The sequence below is a fragment of the Aptenodytes forsteri genome, unplaced genomic scaffold, assembly GCF_000699145.1.
Source record: "Aptenodytes forsteri isolate BGI_AS27 unplaced genomic scaffold, ASM69914v1 Scaffold45, whole genome shotgun sequence".
Taxonomy (NCBI): domain Eukaryota; kingdom Metazoa; phylum Chordata; class Aves; order Sphenisciformes; family Spheniscidae; genus Aptenodytes; species Aptenodytes forsteri.
Genome location: NW_008794458.1, coordinates 2,001,344 through 2,023,578, shown reverse-complemented (window position 1 = coordinate 2,023,578; position 22,235 = coordinate 2,001,344). Strand labels below are relative to the sequence as shown.

General features: G+C 37.1%; 1 protein-coding gene across 1 annotated transcript in view; it reads right to left on the bottom strand.

Annotated features, from left to right (window-relative positions):
• Positions 1-8,875: 8,875 nt before the first annotated feature.
• Positions 8,876-22,235, bottom strand: part of CD226 (CD226 molecule) — a 26,312-nt gene continuing 12,952 nt past the window's right edge. Inside the window, exons 3-6 of the mRNA XM_019475015.1 lie at positions 17,904-18,236; positions 11,179-11,290; positions 10,266-10,326; positions 8,876-8,965 (exon numbers count right to left, since the gene is read on the bottom strand). Of these exons, the coding sequence (XP_019330560.1) occupies positions 8,876-8,965; positions 10,266-10,326; positions 11,179-11,290; positions 17,904-18,236 (596 nt within the window). The remainder of the gene's footprint in view (positions 8,966-10,265; positions 10,327-11,178; positions 11,291-17,903; positions 18,237-22,235) is intronic.

The window sequence follows — 22,235 nt, the reverse complement described above, 5'->3', positions numbered from 1 at the left end:
AACTGTGAATATTATAGATTGATGCATGCTGGTACTTTTGATTTTGTAGTCATTTGTGCAGAAAAGGAGAAATTGAAGGCGACTGGTAACAAATCATCAAATGGTGCTAAGGTACTTGAGTAACCCCATTTTTTAAACAGCTACATTTTATTATTGATAGTTTAAATCATCTGTGAGTATACTCCTTTGAAATAATTTTTCCTGCCTATGTAAAGGAAAAAGAAAGAACATCTTGTAACATAGAGTTTGCTGTCTTACTGAGTAAATGTTTAGGCTTTCCTTTCTGTGGCAGGCTCTGATTCCAGCTCCTCACATGGAGCTGCAAAATTTTCTTCTTGGGTTTTTTCGTTGGTTTTGTTTTTTCCCCTAAAGCTAGCAAGTAAAGCTTGGAAATGTATTGACAAACCAAAGAAGTTTGTTGGACAGCAACAATGGCAGCTCTCTTTTCTTTTGACAAAAGTCTACCATGACATTTTGGGAAAATACTTCATTTCACAACACGTGAATAGAAATCCTGTTGGGAAGCAGCAAACACATTTCCAATCAAGTCTTGTTCTAAGCTAATAAGACTTTGCTGGAGGAGGGGTTGAAATTGAATATCTGAGGTCAAGAGGCTTTTAAAGTGCTCTCTATAGCAATAATTTAAGTACAACATACAGCCTTCAGGCACCCATTTATTTAGGGGTTGCTAAGTGCAGGCAGTCTGTGAAGACCCTTACCTGTTCATGGCAAAGACAAAAAAAGAGCATTAATCAGATCTCTGTATTGCACTTATCAGAAAAGGAATTAACTTCATGCTTGTTCGGCTCTCCAGTCTAATAGGCAATACTATGAGGAGTAGTGATTTTTGAGATATTTGATCTCTAGGAACTGACAAAGACCACCAGCCTGTAGCATATAAACCTCTACTCAGACTTAGCTCACCAGCCACATTTACTAGTTTTCATTTGGTAACCTAGAAACTGAAGGGCAGTATTCCATGAGAAAATATGTGTCTCTTGAATGGCTGTGCTTTTTAGCATGAAATACAGCATTATTTACAACTGTTTATTCCTAAAAAGGAAAGAGGAAGGTGTTCCAATTAACCTCTTTTTTTAGTGTTTAATATCAGTGTATTTTAGCTCCTTTTTATACCTGCCGCAAAGGAATAAATGTAGGTTTTATCCACATACAGAATAGAGTGGACTGTGGAAAAAGTGCGAAAAGCTGCTGTTTGATTACAAGAACAGATCCAACAGCATTGGAAAGTTTCATTTTTCTGTACATAGTCCAAATACTTGTGACTTTCCAAACCAACTTTTTACACAACCTGTAGATATTAGAATCTTACATTTTTTACCACAGACAACTGGCTGGGGTGCCTGCCTATGTTTTGTAAGTAGAAGATAATGTCTGTGCAACACCATTGTAGTAGCATAATTTTAAATCAAAGGGTATAGGCTGGATATATTAATTCTGCAGATATAAAGTCTGGCACTCCATAAAGTGTACTGTGCTTGTTCTTGATATTATAAATAAATGGTCTTCACTTTTGATTTTAGACAAAAAGTTGTGTTATAGTGGAAACAAGTACAGATGTACAGTGGAATGAAAGAAATGTCAAAGAATATTGACTAACCTGTTGTAACAAGAAGTTTGTCTCTGTGTCCAGACCCTAGCAAGACAGTAGAAGGTGATAGGTGAAGGTGCTGTGTATTCAGCAATTATTTAAATAGCATTATGCTTAGAAACCTAAATATTAGAATCCATAGATGAACTGGTTCTATTGAAGAAAATGGAAGTTTCACTTTGCAAAGATGCTTTTCACATCTTTGTATGCATATACTGCTTGACAGATTTTTATGGATATGGTTAAAACCGATATGAAAGTAACTGAGGTTTAAGTATGATTAATTGTAATTAAAGCATTTTAAAATGTCAATATTGTTATTAATATTGCAAGTAGGAATGGAGAAAAGATTTTCTTTTTAACTAAATGCAAGCTCAAAATCTAATACACTCTCTAAGATGAAGGAGTCAATCTTTTTAAATCTCACAGTGAAAGTCATGAAGAATGGATTTCATTGCCTTTTTTCCTCCAGTACAGAAATCCTCATGAGGTTACATAGATTCACCACATTCCCTTACAATCCTGGGATTGTCAAGCGAATGGATACATTTTACAGTAGATTTTTTTCCTGTAACAATATTTGACATGAATGAAGTTAACCCTCATTTTTAATATAGGCTACGTGTTGTTTTCAATCTTTTTTTAAACTGTATGACAGTAAGACTGCAATGGGCATAAAAAAATAGCACAGAATTAATCAGCTGTCTTGGCAATTCCATAACAGTAACAGAAATAAAAGATGCAGTTAAACATTTATTCTCATCACTGCTCCTACAGTTAAAACAGAATAAATGATGTAAAATATAGCTATCCTTGCTGATGTTAATTGTTACATGTCCTGAGTTTCTGTAGATGACAGGCTGTAAGAAGAGATATTTATTTTACAGAACTGCTTTTTGCAAGTTGTACTGATTTAAGATGGTTACAAGGAAAAACAGACAATGCAGAAAAAAAGTATTATGACTTTCTACCAAAGTATGGCACGCGCTCACCTTTTATTTCTTTTTCCTTCTTTGAAAAACATCATTATGGAAAGACAGAAAAGTTTCTGAAACCTAATAAAAAGGAAATGAAAAATAGGGTAAGAAATCAACAAAAACAAAAAAAAAAAGACTCTGTAATCTTTAAAAAGTTTAGGAGAATTTAGCAGACATTTAAGCACATAACAATGGGTCAAGTTGAGTGCCAAACACTTTCCTGGAGCATTCAACTTCTGACTTTATTGGGAGCTGGGAACAATATCTTGTGTTTAATCCAACTCACAGCTCTAAATTGCTCTATAACAATGGACTCAGGAGTGCTGGGCTCATTTTCCCTAATCTGGCTGGAAGAACCAAGTACCACTCCAGTTAACATGCATTATGCAATACAGATGCTTAAAAAATAGTATTTTGCACAATGCATCACAATTCTTATCACACAACTTTGTGGAACTTACTGCAGCCAGACATTGCTAATAATATGATTTAGAATATTTCAGAGCTGATCAAATTCTGAGTAATAAAACCAACATCTGCATTTATGATGCATAAAAATACATACATAGGTGCTCAGCCTTTATGCTTCTAATTACAAAATGATCTGACAGAGTTCTGTGGAAAAGTTCCTCCCATACTACCATTGTTGGGTAAATTATGGAAATTTAAAAGAAAATAATAAATGTCTGCTTCAGACAGTTTTGTTTGAGAAAAAATAAAATGGTATTAACAGAGAATAATTTTAATAAATATAAGTATTCCTAACATACATTTCTTTCTTCAAATACACATATAGAAATCAAGACAAATGGAGAAAGGTATTGAAAAAAAAGAAAAAAGGAAAGATACTGTGTATTTGTTTGACTATATCTTATTATGATAAGCTATTGGTCGCTTAAATCATGTTATAAAACTTACTGGTTAATACTACAAATGAATTATTTAATGTAACAGTCTAATTAAACAAACTTTTAAGAGAGGTGTTAAATATCCTTTAGAATCACTGAGATACTTTTTTTTCTAAAACTACAAAATTCTCTTTGTAAGTAAGCATGAAGTTAGAAGAAATATGTCGGCCACTGCTAGTAATTCATATTAGTTATTTTACCTAATTATACCAGCTAGTAATGTGGATAGTGTGGAATTAATAAACATATTATTCTTTTGAAACTTGTCTTAGATAACTTTGTGCATTTCCTTTGGTATTTCTAGTTTGAACATTATGTCCTAAGTTATATGTAGGGATATATAACTGCAAGACTGTAACATGGATAGTAAGGTAAATCTACAGCTTTATAAATCAAGCCTAATCAGGGAAACCAGTCAGAGCAGTGGCACAGTCCCATGTTATGGTGGCAGCCTGCTCCAGTAGTCTCTGAGCTCCCACAGGTGAGGCTATCTCGATGGTCCTGAGGATCTCTTATTTTAAAGTAAGGCAAACTCATCAACGTGTTTGTCCCATGGTTATCCAGATGTTCATCCCCTTCTCATCACTCTTAATGCATTTTACTCATAGAAAAGAACTGAAAAAAAGAGTTATGGGCAAAAGCAGAACAAGGACACTCACTGGAAGAATGCCCTACCAAGCCCTGCAGGCTCTTCTTAGTCCTTAAAACCTGAGTTGTTTCTGTGCAGGATCCCAGCTTCAGGGGGAAGGCTGGAAAGGGCAGGGGAGAGGGGGTGCATGTCTGATGCGGGCTGGGGGAGAACTGGGCCAGGGTCTTCCATTTCCTGGCTGATTTGGCAGGTAGGATCCCGGATGAACTGAATGTGGTAGCAGAAACAGCCAGCATTTCATGTGTCAGTGAAAAGTCTAGTCCAGCTTAGTGTTTTGAAGACCACTGTGGGTCTCTAGCCTCAGGGTGGAATCCTTCGCACTGGATGTCAAAGGGACGGTGGCCACCCTGAGCCCACACATACCCTGACACCATATCCCAACGAGGCACGGCAATGGAGGCGCATCTTCTGCTCTAGCCCAAAACAGTTCCCCAGGAATGTCTGAGTGTTGGAAATGTCTTTTGAGTTGCCTTATTGACACCTTAAATAATACAGTCTGAGAACTTGACATACAGTTTCTGCTCCTGGGGTCCACAGTCTAAAAGAGCATTTTAGCACCTATCCTGTAGACAGACAGGGCTGTTTTTGGAAACAGCCCTTCGTGTCAGACTTACAAAGCCATTTAGGGGATAAACTCCTATTGAGCATCTAGGCTTTAAAGGAAATAAGTCTTCTTTCGCTTGTGCTGGAAAATACTCACTGAGGCAGAGTTTCAGGTACTGTAAATAAACACCATTGATTTGAACTTTCGCATAGCTCAACATAACGTAGATGGTTTAGAGGAGCATGATGCAGATAAGATTTAAAAATAAATTTTAAAAAGTCAGAGCCCTGGTTCCCAGATGACTTTATGATTACAAAAAAATCACCACCACCCCTCAAAAAGAAAAACAACACTCCTAGAAATGAATCTGATAGTGAGGTCAGTCCTCTGAAACCTTTGCTTTTTCTGAAGTAAGGTGTCTTATTTGGATCTCTCAGGAGTAAGCTAGTATCCACCTGTCATCAAATTAACAGATGCTGGTACCACCTATACTTTAACTATTCTGCGTGCTTTGTTGCCTTGGTCCTCTCCTCCTGTCCACTAGTCCTGGGATAAGACCTGGGTAGGAGGTAGGTGGTTAAGTTGCACAGCACAGTTAGAACAAGCTATTTCTGAGTGTTCTTGAAAAAATTTAGGTGCCTAACAGAAAAGGTGCCTGGGAATTCAGGACAGGTGGAGGTCAGAAAGAGGCCTAAGTGCTGGACTACCCTGCCTAACATGGGGGTTTTGAGGAGTCCAGCTTCTTGTGTTCCTTGGTGGGTCCAGCCCTTAAAGCAGGATGTTTCCTCACAGAAACATTGTTTTACCCCAAGGTGCACAGCCAAGGGAGAGCAGAAGACAAGCAGAATGAGCAGTATTATGAATGTATTATAGAGCCAGAGGAGCTCTTTAAGGTAAAGAAACATGTTTGAGATGAATAAAGAAAGTAACAGGAGATAATGTATGTTACTGTTCTAACTTTCACTTTCTTTCATAGACTGTGAGTTTAGTATTCACCCTGTTGATCCAAACTCTGGCGGCTGCCTCTCCTACAGTCAGAAGTTCCAGCAAAGACTGATTACAAATATTTTTTTCTCTGATTTCTTTTTTAAAAGAGATCTGACTTTATGCCCTTTAAAGACTTAGTAGTGCTATTAATCATGGAATTTTCCTTTGAACATGGGACTTAAACATCTACCTTTTTCACCCAGCATAAAAGATGAATTTTATTATTATGGAAAAAAAATCTGGTTTTACTTTTCTTAAAAACTCATAGATTCATTTTCCAATTACACAGAAGGTAGCTACCCGGTGTTCTTTTAATGAAAGCGTGCTTTATTATGTTTATTTCCTTTCAGCAACATTTCTAAGGACTTCAAACAAACAAACAAAAAACCAGAATTGTCTTACAGTTTAGATAGTATTCTGACCTGGTTGCTATCCATAGTTGTGTCATGTTCCTTTATTTTTTTTTTCCTCCCTCTTAACTATTTGGGCAAGTGGTACAGCACAAAATAGCACTATTAATTGTTCAACATAAAATTTCCAAATTACAGTTGATGAAATTCACTCAAAAGGAACTAAGTTTCCAAAAGAAAAAGGCAAGTCTATGGAAAATATTGAAAATGAACAGCAATAAACAACAGTTTGTACTATTTTACACTGGAAAGTTTATTTACATAATCCAAACTCTGTCACAGCAAACAGGCTCTTGCTGGGTCCCATCCTGCCAGACTCATAAAATATTTAAAGAGTTTAAATATTACATTTCAAATTACACTTTTGGAAGTTTCTCTTGTGTGTAGCTTAGTAGTTGATAAGCCAATGAAAATATTGATAAGTTTTGGATTGTTTTCTTTTTGGTTTTCATTTATATCAGTCTCATGTTCAGCTGCTGTTCACTGATATTACCATGGTACAAAAATGAACCTGTTGTTTTGGGTTTGTTTTTTGAAAAAAATAATATATTGTTCTTATTATCTTATATGTGATGTGATTTTCCCTGTGAACTATCCTGGTAGAAGTAATATGTCTATGGAATTTGAATTAAAACATTAAATACCTGCAAAGATGTGCACTACAGGGTTTTTTTTTTTCTTCCTCAAATCTCAGAAATAAGCAATTATTTTGAAAAGACAAGCTAAAAGTACCAAGGGAGGCAAGAAATAAGGGCATTACCAGAAATAATCAAAACAATCTGGTATTCCAGGTACTTAACCTCAACCTCTTCACCTTTTTTACCCTCAGTAAAGTAGGGATGTATTTTGACTGTCTCTACAAGCAGTGAAACAATACCAACTTCTCGGCTTATGGATATTTCTGTATCAGGGTTCCAACTGAGAACTTCAGTGTAATCGAATTCATTACATTATCATTTTAGCATTTTAATATAAATGGGAGCGTCAGAGAAACAACCCAATGCTACAGGGTTTTATTTGTAATGCTGTGCACAACTTAGAATTATCTGCTACGACATTTGATAACTCAGGAAATAAACCAACTTATTTATAGTACAGTTCTGTGTATCCTCATCAACTTCACATGCAAGCATTTATATATCTGAAAACCTTCAGTAAGTGAAATATAAAACCATATCCCTTGCAATGTGTATGTGTCCTTGTTCAGGAGTACACAAAACCAAAATGACGTGTTTTCTAATGGTATATGACATTGTAAACAATTTAAGACTTCAGTGCTAGGTTGAAGGACAGTTTGGTTTAGGTTTTTAGATTTTTAGCTGAAGTGTAGGATAACCACAGGATGCTATTATTGCTCAAATAGTTCAGAGGAGCCTTGTGTCCACATTATTCTCAGAAGAACCTAGACTTCTATTTTCCTGTGCACGTGAAGAAAGCTTTCCATTGGAGAAGGCCACGCAAAATGTGCTTTTTACTGTCAGGCTGTTGATGCTCCTTCCTAGCCAGCCAAGTGGAACCAGTAACTGACCTGTAGGCAGATTCACAATACCTCCCCCCCAACGCCTTTCAAAAAAAACCCCACAAGATATTCAGCAACACTTTTACTAACGCTTCAAGAGAAAAGGGGAATCAAGCATAGGTGGGCCAGGCACATGGTTTGTAGTATGCAGACATATATGATTATCAACCATCATAGTAACACCTTCATCTACTGGGATTTCATCCTCAGTAATAAAGCAGATTTGTAAAAGACCAAAAGATGTGTAGATCCTAATTCTCAGGTCTGCCTTCTAGTTCTGTTTGTTTAAGGATTTTTTTTTTTTTTGTCTGTTTGTTCAATTTCTGTGTGGTTTCTTCTGTAGGTTTCAGCAGAATATATACATATATGCACACATACAACTACATATGTATGTGTATTGTTTTGTAAATGTCCTCAATCACGCTTTTTTCTGCTTTGCATCATTTATTCATTTATCTTCCATGTTCTCATTTATTTTTTGTGCAACTAAACCTTATAATAAATTATTATTAAATATAACCTGACAGTGACAGAGTCTTCATGTTTTGTTTTCTCTTGGGCATGGGGGGAGAGGTGGGGAGGAAGGAGGGAGGGAGGAGAGCAGGGGCTACACTTCTATTCCATCCCCAAATAGAAAGTGCTGAAATAATTGGTGATGGCAAGAAGCCTGTAAAACCACACAGCTGTCAGATAGCAAGCTTCTGTTCATACTTTTAAACCTAAGTTCAAGGATCCCTGATATATTTGCTTTTGTCAGCTGAATAGTACTGTTTGCCCAGCAGCAAAATAACACCTCCTGTGTGAAAAATCATGGATATTCATTATTCTGCTCTCAATTTGAGATGCAAAAGTCATGGGCATAGACAACATCGAGCACATTTTCTTTCTCACCCTCTCACATAGCCTTCTCAAACACATAGATTTCTCAGACCAAACTTTATGCAAACATATGCAGCTCCATTCTGCATATCAGAGCTGTTCTAAAATTCTTACTTAAGAGTGCACCTACTGGGTAAAAAAGTTTAAATTGCAGAAGTACAAATAATCTTTAATTCTACATATGAATCAAAGGATATGTTAATGCTGCAGGCTGCAATACAACACAAACACACCTGGTGTAACCTGGCCCAGGCTGGCTCTCCAGCCAAAGCAGCCCAGGCAGTGTTCAGCACAGCCAGTTTGACCTTCCACGTCTCACCGGCGCAAAGAAAATGAAGTTTAAGTTGCAAATATAAGGCCTGTGCTTTGGTTACTTCATTCTTAAGAAGGAATCTAATGAGGTTTGTGTGAGACATTTTTGCAGTTGATGTAAATCTCCTCTGTCTGCTCGAGTAATGATTCTTCTCCTCTTCCTTCTGTGTTCTGTGTGCCATGAAAACTGAATCTTCCATAACTGTTAGCAGGCTAGAAGAACATTAAAAAAAAAAAAAAAGAAAAGAAAAAGTTGAAGGACTTTTCTCAAAACAGCTACAACTTCGAAAAAGGAGAAAACCATCAAATTTTCCTCATATGCTGATTTATTATTGGGAAATACTCAACCATCAATCAAAATATTTTCCGTCTTCTTGTTTTCTACGAATACATTTCAGGTTCAAGTCATATGAAAAAAGAGGTTGCACTTTGAATATGTTTCCCTGTTGTCCCATATAAGGCGCCTGCTAAAGCGTCAGTGGAATGTCCCCTTCCCCTCACATGCACACTTCAGGTACTGAAGTAGTCTCCTATGTCAATCTTAAAACATGAATTACTCTAAAGGTATTGACCATGCTAAGAATTAGTCACGTCATTAAGACAACTTAATGTGATGGTACTTTGGTTAACTGGTATGGGAGGAAAGATGGTTTCTGAAGCAAATGGCTAGTCCCTAGCCTATGGTCACCCTAGGAAAAACTTCATTCTGGTACAAATAGTGACCGGAGTCAGAATGAGAGAAATGGAAATGACAGGAGGTCAAAGGGCTTTATAAGGACATATCTACAGTGGAGCTCACTGTTGGATCATACAGAAGTGCAATCTGAGAGGAAATAGGTGGAAAGCCAGAGTCTCACATACACTGTGAGAATGGGGTCATTTCCCTAAGTACCACATCACTTCATACCCCAACTTAGGGTATGAAAAGACAAGGCAGAAGCAGTGAAGTTGGCTCCTATCTTTCCACTTCTACACTTCAAGCCTTGAATAGGATTATTAAGGGGGAGAAAAAGACTCAGGGCTCCAAAATGTTGATTGTTGCAATACAAAAAGAAAGGAGAAGCACTGAAAGAGCTGTCCCAACAAATTATAGCGAAGCTGAACTAGAACAAATAGATAAAGACAAAGGGTATCACAAGATACAATTTTTTGCCCTAGCTTTACAAGGAGCAACTTGAGGAAAAAAGGTATGAACAATACACAAATAATATAAAAACTAGCAAACCAAAAGAGCTAATTTGTTAATGATATGGAACACAGTTGGGTCTCTAAATGTAGCTGTAAAATATTAAAAAATATTAATCAAAAAAGATGAATAGTGATGATCATACTTTAAAATATTCAATTTTTCCTGTCTGTATAGTTTAAGATTAGACTATAATATTCAAGGGTATAAAGATCAGATACAGGAGAGAAAGATGTTAAAAGAAATGTGCAATACAAAATACAAGTAAACTCCAGCTGATCTTACCTGGGTCTGAGTAGAGTACAAAGCTTTTGATAAGGCCTCTGTGATCCTCTTCCTCTTGTTTCTGGTGACACATATTCAGTCAGAAACACAATGGAGGGAACTGCACTCTGCATCATAGTATAGTCCAAAATGTCTAATTCCAGCATATGAGAGATAATGCTGGTATTGCTTACTTTCCCACTGAAACCAATAAGTGCAATAAAAATCCAAGTAGCCTTTCCTCTGACTTGCAAACTGTAACATGCATGAGATTAGCAGTGTTTCATAAAGGCCCAGACACAGATAAAAAGGCCTTCTGATTCAGGGGCAAATACAATAATATATTGCCAGCAAGTTCCAGCAGCTTCATGTGTTGTAGTAGGGGAAGAAATATTTTTTCTGCTCACTATTTCTTTTTATTGGAAGCAGAGATTCTGAATCAGGCCATAGGCGTATATTTGGCAAGGAATACAGCAAACTTAGATAATGGTTTAAACTATTAATCTGGATCCAGCTGTGATGAAATTTGGAACATAAAATCAAAAGACAAAAAATGGTAGAAGATTTGGACAACCTCAAGATGTTACCTATCCTCCTCTATGCACAAGATAGGAACAGCCTATGACTAGGCTTCTGTTATTCCTGACAAATCACCCTTTACATGAAGTTTCAGCTAATACCACTGTAAGCATTTAGCTGACGAAGGAACTTGAGTAAGCCATTTGTTTTTTTAATGTGAAAAAAGGAAAAAAAAAAAAATCACTGTATGGCTGTAGAACTAATTAGTTTTTTCAAGTTTAAAATTATGGCAAGAAAATTAAATTTTCACATCTACCTTTTTTTTAATTGGTTCTGAAGGAGATAGTAGGATGAACTGTCAAAGCCTTCATACTTACCCACCTCAGTGTATCAAGCAAATTGGTATGTTACTCACTTTTTGCGATAAGCAGTGGTGATGCAAAAGATCAGTAGGAAAATTAACAGTAAGACCGCAGCAGAAATTCCTCCAGCTATGTAGATAATAAACCATTTGGGATCCCAAGTTGCTAAAATACAATTGTAATAAATGTGATTAGTATTTTGTATAAACCAGCATGAACTTGTTATGACAAACTAAGTTGAAAATCAACAATTATGTAGAGACATTATTCCATGACAGCTCATGCTCAATATTCAGACCTCACAACCATTTCCTCATTTCTAAAATGCATTTGTTATGCTGAACTAGCTCTTACAAAAGTTGTGACTGGGATGACCAAAGGTGAGTGAACACAGCACAGTGATGCCTTGTATAATCCTTTCCTATCTCCCTCCCTCTCCAAGTGAGAAAACAGTCCAACAGCATACATAAGTGACTTGATATATGGATAATAAAAGCACTCAGACTACTTAAGTGAATGTTCTTGGCATTGTAAAGGTTGTCCCATAAGAGATACCAAACAATCATGCAATACTTCCATGGGCAACAAGACATTTTTCAGACTACCAGGAAGATCATCTCAGTGCCCAAGAGGTTTTCTATACAGTACTGCGCAGTTGTATCAGTTATTTTCTGCTCTAATTCAAAAGGAAATCTGTTCACTTTTTAACAAAAATATTTCCGCAAAAATTTCTCTCATTGTGATTTTTTTTTTTTTATAACCCAGTACTGGTCATGCCTTGATGATGGATGTCAGGAAACCTACCCTATTTTTTCTAACCTAAACAAAAATGGTTCATATGAGAATTGCAACCAAGGCAGGAAAAGTAACATTTATAGTAGCTTTGCTTAAAATGCGTAGACTTCTTCACTATGGAGTCACATCCTCAAATGAAGCTAAGGAACAACATGCAATAACTAAAGGGTAGAGACAGGCCAGACAATGGCTTCAAGGTATAAGTCAATATATTCTTATGGTGCTCAAGCTTGTGGAGAGGTGATGTTATACTATTCTCATTTTTTAGGTTAAAAAAGACGGAGAAAAAAGAAGTGATATACTCAAAGTCACACAGGAAGTCCACAACACAAATCCTCAGTACAGTTATCATGCATTTAAAACACTTGAGAATTTTTCTCTTGTCACAATTATGAACTTGGTTAGTGGTAGCATTTTAAAAAAAAAAAAGTGTGTTAAACCACAGAACTTCAAGTCAATTTTTTGTAGCGCACCACAGTGCCCTGCTTCCTGCTTCTCTGTTGCATCTCTGCACTAGCACTCTGCAGACTTGAGACTAATAGCACAAAAAGCAAGCAAACACAAATAGTATGTAATAAACACTTCTGTACATAGTGTATTTGTGGCTAGCAGCATCAGCTACCAGGACACAGTATCAGCTATCAGGACACATCTTAGCCAGACGATCTTACCAACTTCTTGGCCACAAACTTATTTCTTGTATTTCAGATACAGACTAGCAATTCATTGGTGAACAGGGACTAAAAAACTGTTTTTAGTTTAGTCCTTCCTTAATGTTCTTCTCACTGTACAGAGGAAGACAGTATCTAAAGATGAAACCACAGCTGCCCCAAAGAGCTTTCATTCTGGGTAGACAAGAAAGTAACATGCTCAGTTCATAGACAAAGGAAAACAATCAGCATCACTAACAACACTGAGCCATCACCAGATGGCTTTTCTCTCCTGGATCAAAAAGGTTCACAGCTTCTTATCTGGCCATCCTGAATACCAGCTGAGACTTACTCAGGTACACCTCTTTAGTATTAACATGGTCATTGGAAAGGATAACAAAAAATACTGATCAGAGAAGAGTCTTATCCTCGAATTCTAATGTTATTCTACTGGAAAGAAAAAAGAAAAAATTCTCGCAGAAGTTTGTACTGCTGAAGGTACGTGACACAATAGAGAAGGCTGCCTGATAACAAAAATTGATGTCTTTTGTATTATGATCACATATGAAATCACTCTACTTCCAGCATGTTTTCAACTGCTGTGTACTTAAAATGACAGGATGGTGCATATAGCTATGTCCAACTTCAGGAAAAATTATAATGTCTTTTTTTACAAGTGTTTAGCTACCTGCCACAGAAAATCATTATCTGTGCCAGTGAGTACTTACAGAAATAGGGAGAAACCATCCTGTAAGCAACAAAGAAATTTTAAGCTTTTAACTACTCTGTTAAAAATCATGCATTTAATTAGCATCAAGGATGGGTAAATCTGTATAGAGTTCCAGACTTCAGCAGCATCCCCACCCTGCAGTCTAATCACTCCAGACCTCATTTTTCTTTTCCTGAGATTTCACCTTCAATTTTATCAGGTCAAGATAATAATCTCTGAGTTAATGAGTTTGGGAGCTGAGATTATCAGCTGTCAGTTAAATTTGGATGAGAAAAATCATTAGGTTTTTTTTTTTTTTTAGAAGAAACAACAACTCAAAGCCCTTTTGCCTTTTCTCATTTGAAGTGAGCAAAGCTTTCCTGAGGCATTTGTTTTCTTTAACAATACAAAACCTTTTGTAATTACCGACTTTAACATAACATTCAAGATTTTGCAAAAACATGTCAGAGGCTTGTCATGTGACTCTTTAGTTCTTGTGTTCTCATCAAAGGTGATATGCTGTCAGGAGGCTACTAAGTGTATTTTCAGCATCAGTACAATTTCTGTTAAGCATTAAGCAATGAGTCCCTCTCTCTCCCATCTTCGTAGCATTGGCATTTTCTCTGCAAGATTGTGAAATTTTTTTGTGTGAAGGTTTTTGACCTTCAGTGCACTGACTTTGGTTTTGAGAAGGAAGCACTGATGGGCCAGACAGTTATTTGTTCTAACAAGAGATTTGAACTGCACTGTAAAGATCTTCATGTAGCTTGTCACATGCCTTGCTGGACTGGCGCATATGGTATGCTAACTAGACATCACTGAAATAGTTTTGCCAACAACTGAAAGGCAGAAATCCAGCACGAATGCACCAGAAAAAGGTGGTTTGTTGAGTAGAGACCCACAGACGTACTGATATTTTATGCTTATACTGGATGAATTCATGAAGGAAGAAGGGAAGCTAATTTCACTCCTACCCTGATTCTCCTCACCCACGACTGCAGCCTTATCTTCTGTCTTTTTTCTATGGCACAGCAGTACTGCTGTCTCCTCCCAGCTCAGAAGCGCTGTATGATAACCCTCAATGACTAGATGAGTAGTCCCCTGCTTTTCATCTGGGTGCTATGAAGATCATACTGGGTGCTACTGAAAGACATTTAAAGGACAATTTAAAAGCACAGTCAACAAGGATTCACAAAAAGAAAGTCCTGTCAAACTAATTTGATATCCTTCTACAATAAGGTCACCTGCCTAGTGGATGAAGGGAACAAATGCTGGATTCTGCACCTAGGACACAGTAACGCCGGGCACAAGTATAATTTGGGAGAGGAGTGGCTGGAGAGCAGCCCTGCAGAAAGGGATCCGGGGGTGCTGGTCAACAGCAGGCTCAATAGGAGTCAGCAGTGTGCCCTGGCAGCCGAGAGGGCAAACCGCACCCTGGGGTGCATCAAGCACAGCATAACCAACCGGTCAAAAGAGGTGTTGGTGCAGCCTCACCTTGAGTACTGTGTGCAGTTCTGGGCCCAACAATTTAAGAAGGATATTAAGGTACTTGAATGTGTCCAGAGGAGGGCAACAAAGCTAATGAAAGGGCTAGTACAAACCATAACGTAATTCTGACCCCTAAACGTACATTTGAATACAACCACCAACCAGTTTTTCAGATCTAGTGGGAACACACAGCAACACAAAATGTTTCTATTTTCCTTTGTCTAAGAGAGCTTGCTATCCCACTTTCTGCTAAAGCAAGAAAAAAACTTATTAAATCTTTCTAAAAATGGCTAGGTCTTCAAGATGGAATAAGCATTTATTTTTCAACCCTTCTAATTTTTCTGTTCTTTCATATGACATGTCCCCTTCTTTCCCAATCATCTACCAAAATAATGTGTGGATTTTAAGTCTGCTTCTTTCCTTCAAAAACATGCTAAAAAAATGAAATCTAATCAAAGGAAAAAGCAAGGTAACTAAAAATCAAAAATGGGTTTAGATGTGGAATCTGGTGACATGACCAATCTCCATATTAATAGAATTTTTAGAAGGAAAAATATAGTGAAAAACACATCAGAAATTAACCCAAAGTCTCTTGAACACATTACATAATTATGTAATAGTCAGCCTCCTGTTTCTGTAAGTGCTGTCCAACAAAAGCTGCACTACTTTACATACACATGTTGCTTTATGTGTTCCAGGTTTTGAAGTCAAAAAAGATTTGCGGAAGACCCATTTCAGGTGGAAATTCCTGTTACTGAAAAACAACAATCACAATATTTAGTGGGATAGAATAGGCAAACTTAATGATATTGAATGGATCTCATGGTTTTATTTTCACTGACGTTCGAAAATGTTAAATGCAGCGTGCCAACTTCTACTGAGAGAACTGCAAGAACATCACAGGCTTTCCCAACACTTGAATACTTGTTCCCCCTTCTCTCCCTTTTCTCTTCATAGGAATTCCAGGCTGTTTCTCCTTGCAAAAATACATTCACCTTTAGACAAGAAGCAAGTGCTTCTTTCTACTGTACCACGTCTTTGAATCAGCGGGTTTGGAACTATTATCAGTTCTGCAAATAAACCTGTGCTCTTATTTCTACCTCTTTTCACCCAAGATTCCTCCTCTTTAAAAATTCTTGGCATCTTCTCAACGATAGCTTCTCAGAAAAAAAAAAAAAGAAAAAGAAAAAGGAAAAAAAAGTTTCTTATCTTTCCTTTTACTCTCTCTCAACATAAACAGAGTTTTCCTTATTACTGTTTACAGTGCAGCTATTCTTCCAGCTCCTAGACTCAGTATGTCAAAACATCTCTGGAACTGGGTAAGGTGAGAAGTTTTGCAGTACACATGCAGAATCACACCAACAGACTAAAAACATTGGAAGAGTTTGGTAGAAAATCCAAGCTAGAGTGTAGCTTAGCATTACAGCTAAAGAAAATGAAGCAACTGAACTGATAGAACATACACAGAAAATAGCATAGCGAGTTTCTGTCACCACTTGGTTTATTCAAGCCACAGCTGTTGCATCAAGCAGAGTAAGTCACTCGTGAGTTTGTGAGAGACTTCACTGGCTATACCACAGGGTGCGGTGGGAGCTGACGCCTGGCCTGTCACTCCTTTCCCCTTAGTGTTTCTCCATATCTCACTGGAAATATTAATTGCATGTTATGAAACAGTTGCAGATGTTAAAGAGAAATAATTGGAAATCCTTGACACTTTGCTTCCTTTGGAATTAATGAAAATTCAACAAAATGCACTTCATAATATGGAGTGAGGGCTTAAAAGGGAGACAATGGGGTGACTCATATTGTACTTCAGCTTCTTCAATGGTTTCAGACCTTTTTTTCTCCAATAAACAGGCATAACTATGATGGCATTGTTAGAACAAAAAATGATAAATAGGGTTTGTTTCAAGAGCATAAGAAGCATGGAAACAAAACTTTTTCTGGAGAAGAAATAGTTTGTGCAGGGAAGACTGACAATTCTTAAAGTTACTGTATTGTGATACAGTGTACCAGTCTCATGCTTCCATTTTGTTATGAGAAGCACTGCACTTGGAGTAAACAAAAAAGATTTTTATTGCTCTACAATTTGGATATGCTTGATTATATGAATATATTCAACAGTTTGAAATTTAAATGTTTAAAATTGTCAGAGGTGAGAGGAATTTTTCTCCTGATACCCCTTTTCATCACATTCTGCTCAATTTCATGGTCTTTTATGGTCAAGTATTCAGAGTAAAGCAGGTCAGCATTTTTTTCCCAAGCACATTCTCCACTTCTTAATAACAATATCACAGATCACGCATATTCTGAAGTTTCATACCCCATGCCACAGCTCTTAGCACTGCCAAAGAGAGGTCAACTAACACATATTTATTACCAGGAACAAAAGCAGTACCCTCAAAAGATACCAGAGAGCTGGACTGAATGCTGCAACGGGAGATGAAGGACTGGGGTGGTACAAGAACCACATCTTCAAAATGCATGCTATAGAGAAGAACCAAAACTGAGGTTTTTTCAGTCATAACCGAAAATAGAAGTCAAGCTGGGATTCAGCTCACAGTTTGAGAAATCTTGTTTTAAGTGTCTACGTATGGAGACCTAAGCTCCCATTATAATCAAACTGTGACCACAGTCACAGCAAAACCTAAAGAGCTTCTCAGCTCCCCCTAAAGAAACTCCTTATATGAATAAAGTAGAGGCCATTTTACAAATTTTTACATTTTCAAATGAGAATGTGCTCTTTTCCTTCATTGGAGGATAGGTCTCTCCCCTGGGACCCTGCGGTGCACTGTGCTAATGGGGAATTCCCCTCGTGGCTTCTTTGGGAGAATGCCCACCTCTCCCTGCAAACTCAGGCAGCCTCTCCTCTTCCAAAGCGCCTCCTTCCTAACATCAAACCAGTTTCTCACAAACAGGTCTAAAGTAATATATGAGATCAGACAAGCTTAAAACCAGCTTCTTTCTGTGAAACAAGATTAACTGTTAACTTTGCTATCTTTTACACGCTGCTGATTGGAATGCAGTATTTAAATAAATCCTCACTTGTTATTGAAGAGTTATTTTATATGGGTAAAAGTGTTAATACCTCAGAAGGCCTACTGTAAAAATATTTACCACTTCCTCCTTTACTTACCAGCCACAGTAAAACTCATCACATAGGTTTTGTTTCTTCCAGTAGCTACACAGCGGTACGTTGCAAAGTCAGAGGCAGTAAAGTTTTGAATGACGATCATGGAGTTTGCCTGATCAGAGCAATCCACCAGTGTACGCTCTTTGAAATCTGAACCAAAGCTTTGCTTTCCTGACAAGTTGCACAGAACAACGGTATCTACCTGATCTGCTTTAATCCTTTCCCACATCACTTGCTGCACTGAATCTCCAATTTTATAAGGGCAAGTAAAAGCGACATTTCCTCCTGGCTTGGTAAACACGGGATTATCTTGTTTCTCAAATACTTCAAAAGCATCTGTTGAAAAACAGAAAAAACAAAAAAAAAAAGCTTATATTTCATTCAGGGGAAGTTTAGTATCAACAATTCCTGTATGGCAAATATTAATGAAATTGACCTACAGCAGAAAGATACTCAAATAATTTGAAATGTTGAAAAATATCATTTATACCTGTCTATATTTTTGTGCACATTTAGACAAAACAGTCTTTATGGAACTGCGAGGCTGCAATGACATGGCAAGAAGGCTACTTCTATACATTTTGAGTACATGAATGTTTTATCAACTGTTTCAGCAAATATTCAACAGCATAAATTATGGGGCCAGTCTAATTAAATTTGTGATAGTCTTGTTCTGCTTTCACACTAATTATAAAAAGAAAATGGTTTGATGTGACCCTCAGGATGTGCATTAGTAAATTATGTTGCAAGATATTCCAGCCTATGAACTGCAATTGTCCCATTCCCAAACCTCACCACTTAAATAAAAAATTTCTTAACTATTTGTATACTCTTCCTGGGAAAAACTTGTGTGATAGTCAGGCTGTGGTATGAAACGAGTCTTCTAGACAAATTCAAGCCTTCCACCACATATAAACCATAGGAACATTATATTTTAAATAATTTTGACTGAAATCCCTCTGCTCTGAGTTGTTGGTTTTAGTAATAGAATTCACTGTTTACAAATCAAGAAAAAAATTTTAAGTCTTCACTGGAAAGATTGTCAATGTTTCTGATATTCAGAGCATTCAATAGCCATTTGGTTTCTAAAGTCAGTTTTGTAATGGATATATTCCTAAGTTAGGATTAGCACTGTCATCTTTTTGAAGACTTTAGTATTGAAAAAGATTAGTGATCAGACTGCTTTTCCTACACTGTAAAAGGACTGATCTTTCAAGCTGTTCAATGAGTTTCTTTTTTTATTAGATGTCTTTATGTCAAAAAAATGTGACTAGTATATATTTTTAATGTGTTTACCTCTATGTATTGTAACAACTGGAAGCAAAGACAGAAAATTTAAATTGCATGGGCAAAACAACAGTCACAACTGGAAGCAAAGACAGAAAATTTGCATGGCATGGGCAAAACAACAGTCATTAAATGCATCAAAATCTGAAAAAAAGTTACCACCTCCTCACAAAATAAAAGTATCAAATACTCAGGAGCAAAAAACTTCAGCCAAGCTTACAGTCATTAAATGCATCAAAATCTGTTTTAAAAAAAAGAGTTTCAAAATGAAGCTGTAGCCAGATTCATGGGATGGGGTGGTTGCAGCAACACTCTGAGTGGAACAGAATACACTGTAGGACTGAGCTAGATTTAGATCCTCCTTGATATAACATTTTTATCAAAAATCTAGAGGGAAAAATGCTGGTAAACTGTATTGCTTTGGATGCTGGTAGTGCCAGGGTTGTCAAAATCATAGGTACTGGAGAAATCATCAATACAGGGTGGCTTACCTCACCTCCTAAGCTAGGGGCAAAGAGTAATAGGATTTCATGTGGGCAGGTATACTACCCTAAATCTAGGAATAAGTGATTCCATTCATGTTGGCGGGATGGAAACTTCATTGTGGAAATATGTGACTTCTGAGACTTGTGCAGTCTCTGTGAAACGGTGAATGAAAAAGTCTAGCCTGTAATTTTTTTATCAATGGAACACAGCACAGAAAAATTACATTCCCTCTGCCTTTGGAGACCAGATGTATGATTAAAACATTGAAATGCTGAAAGACAAAAGGAACTATGTCTAATGAGTTTACCTAAAAAAAATTAATGAAGAACTTGAAGATCCATGTAGACTGCAATCAAGGACACAGAAAGTTAATGATAGACAAGGACAGAAGAGATATAAATTCACTAAACTAAACAGAAGGTACAACACAGTGAAGCTAATTAACTCCTTGGACAGCTTGCCAAAGACAGCTAATTTTCTATTAGTGAAGACAACTGCCAAGGCTGGATAATCATTTAAGATATCATGCTAGTTCCAGCAAGAATTTACTCATGGAAATCTAAGTATTATTCAAATCAGACTACTATGATGGAACTCTACACTTGCAAAAGATGTTTCGTGTAGTGCAGTCCCTCAAAAGTCACTACACTAGAAAAGGTTTGGGTTTTTTTATATCTAGCAGCTTTAGATCTGCAGATTCAGATTCAGATCTGCTAGGGAAGAGGGGTAAATGAAAAGGTAATTGAAACCAATTCTCTCTCTTGCCCATCATATTCTTACAGGCCAGATCCTTTCCTCCTGTCCCGCTTTCCAGACCACTAACTTCCAGAAACTGCCTGCTTTACAACAAATCACACGTTCTTCCCTGAGAAGTCTTGTATTCTTCACTGTGCAGTCTTTGCTGTCTTCTTCTGCTATAAGCAAGACCTACTGCTACCCACGTTCTCCTTAGGAGCCTTGAAGTCTTCCCGTCTGCTCCTGGGTCCATCCTTGCTGCCCTATTCATTCCATCCCAATGTTACCCTGAACTCCAGGTGTTTCTCCATTCTAAACATGCCTATAGGGAAATTATGTGGATGATGATGATGATACCTCCCACCTTCCAGGAGATTCCCACCTGACCCAAACCAGAACTGTATAAAAACAGGCTTCTTCCTGCTGCCCTGCTGTCCATTTGCTAGAAAAATATACATTATACATATGGTGAACTGTAAACAAGAAGATAAAACATTTTCCACCAAAATCATGAAAATGCCTTCTACCTTAAAACTTATTAGTTAACTTTGTATGTTATGTTTGCCAAACAATATATCACAGTTCCCCAATAATATATAATACTACAACATACTATAGTATACTACAACAAGTACGTTAGAAAGCTAAGGTTGCCTTGCAACTTCAGTGAAGAATTTCCAGGTGCAAATCTTGATATATTTGTATAATTTTCTGGTATACAAATAATAAATAATATGTTAATAGTGAGAACTATGTACAAACAGCCAAATCAAAGAAGAAACAGTTTTAAGATTCTCGGCCGCTGTACATTCTATCATAACTATTTTCAAACACAGACATCATGACACTTTTTTTTTTTTTTTGCATTGCATGTGTATTTTACTTGACAGTATGCAGGAACATTCAGGCATTTTCACTCTTGATGAAGGATGTAAATCGCTCTCCTTCTTACCGCATGATATTTTACACAACTTAAATGGTTATATAAGGCACAAGCAGTGGAGAATCTGGCCTACGTAGTTCTAATTAAATCTTCCAAGTACACTAAAGTGTTCCAGGCTTTTGTTTTAAGGAACCGTCCCATTTTATTTTGACACCAGCATGAGCATAGTTCTTTCATTCTCCCTCGCCTCTGTTCAACCACTTTCTTTATTTAACACCTTTCTGAACACAGTTTCTTTGCTCTCAGCCTGGTATGCGTGGGATGAGAACCTCCCATTCTGAGAAATACTTTGACGGGAAAAAAGGCATACCCACATACCTTCACCCCCGCACACACACAACCCAAGGTGACACACCACGTGTGAACATTTCAGAAATGCTAAAAAAACGTATCATTGCATCTGATAAAAATAGACTTCCCCTGCCCGCTGCTCATTCTGGCCACTGCTGCTTGCTCTGCCCCCTGCCATGGCCACGCTGTCTCTGCTCCTGGACAGAAGGTAGGAGGAGGTGACAGCACTCATGGTAGGTGCACTTGCCTCTCTTTAGTAAAGAAGTCCTCTGTGTTTGATATCCTCCCTGCATCTCTTTTGGCAGAATGTTATCTCATCATATTTTGCAGTTATACATATTTCCATCTATCTGCTTTAGGGCTATTAGGCTTTTAAAGGAGAAAAAATGTAAGCTTTCATATTTTTAAAAACATAATATTTCCATATTTTTCTTGAAAGTAAATCTCAGAAATATAGAGGTATATAGAATGTAAACCAGCTTCCCAGGATTTATAGGATCAAGCAACTAAACCGAAATTCTGCAGCAGGGAAATTGATGAAGTTAAGAAATTCCTTTTGGAGGGAAAATAAAATAATGGTGTAATCTTTTTTT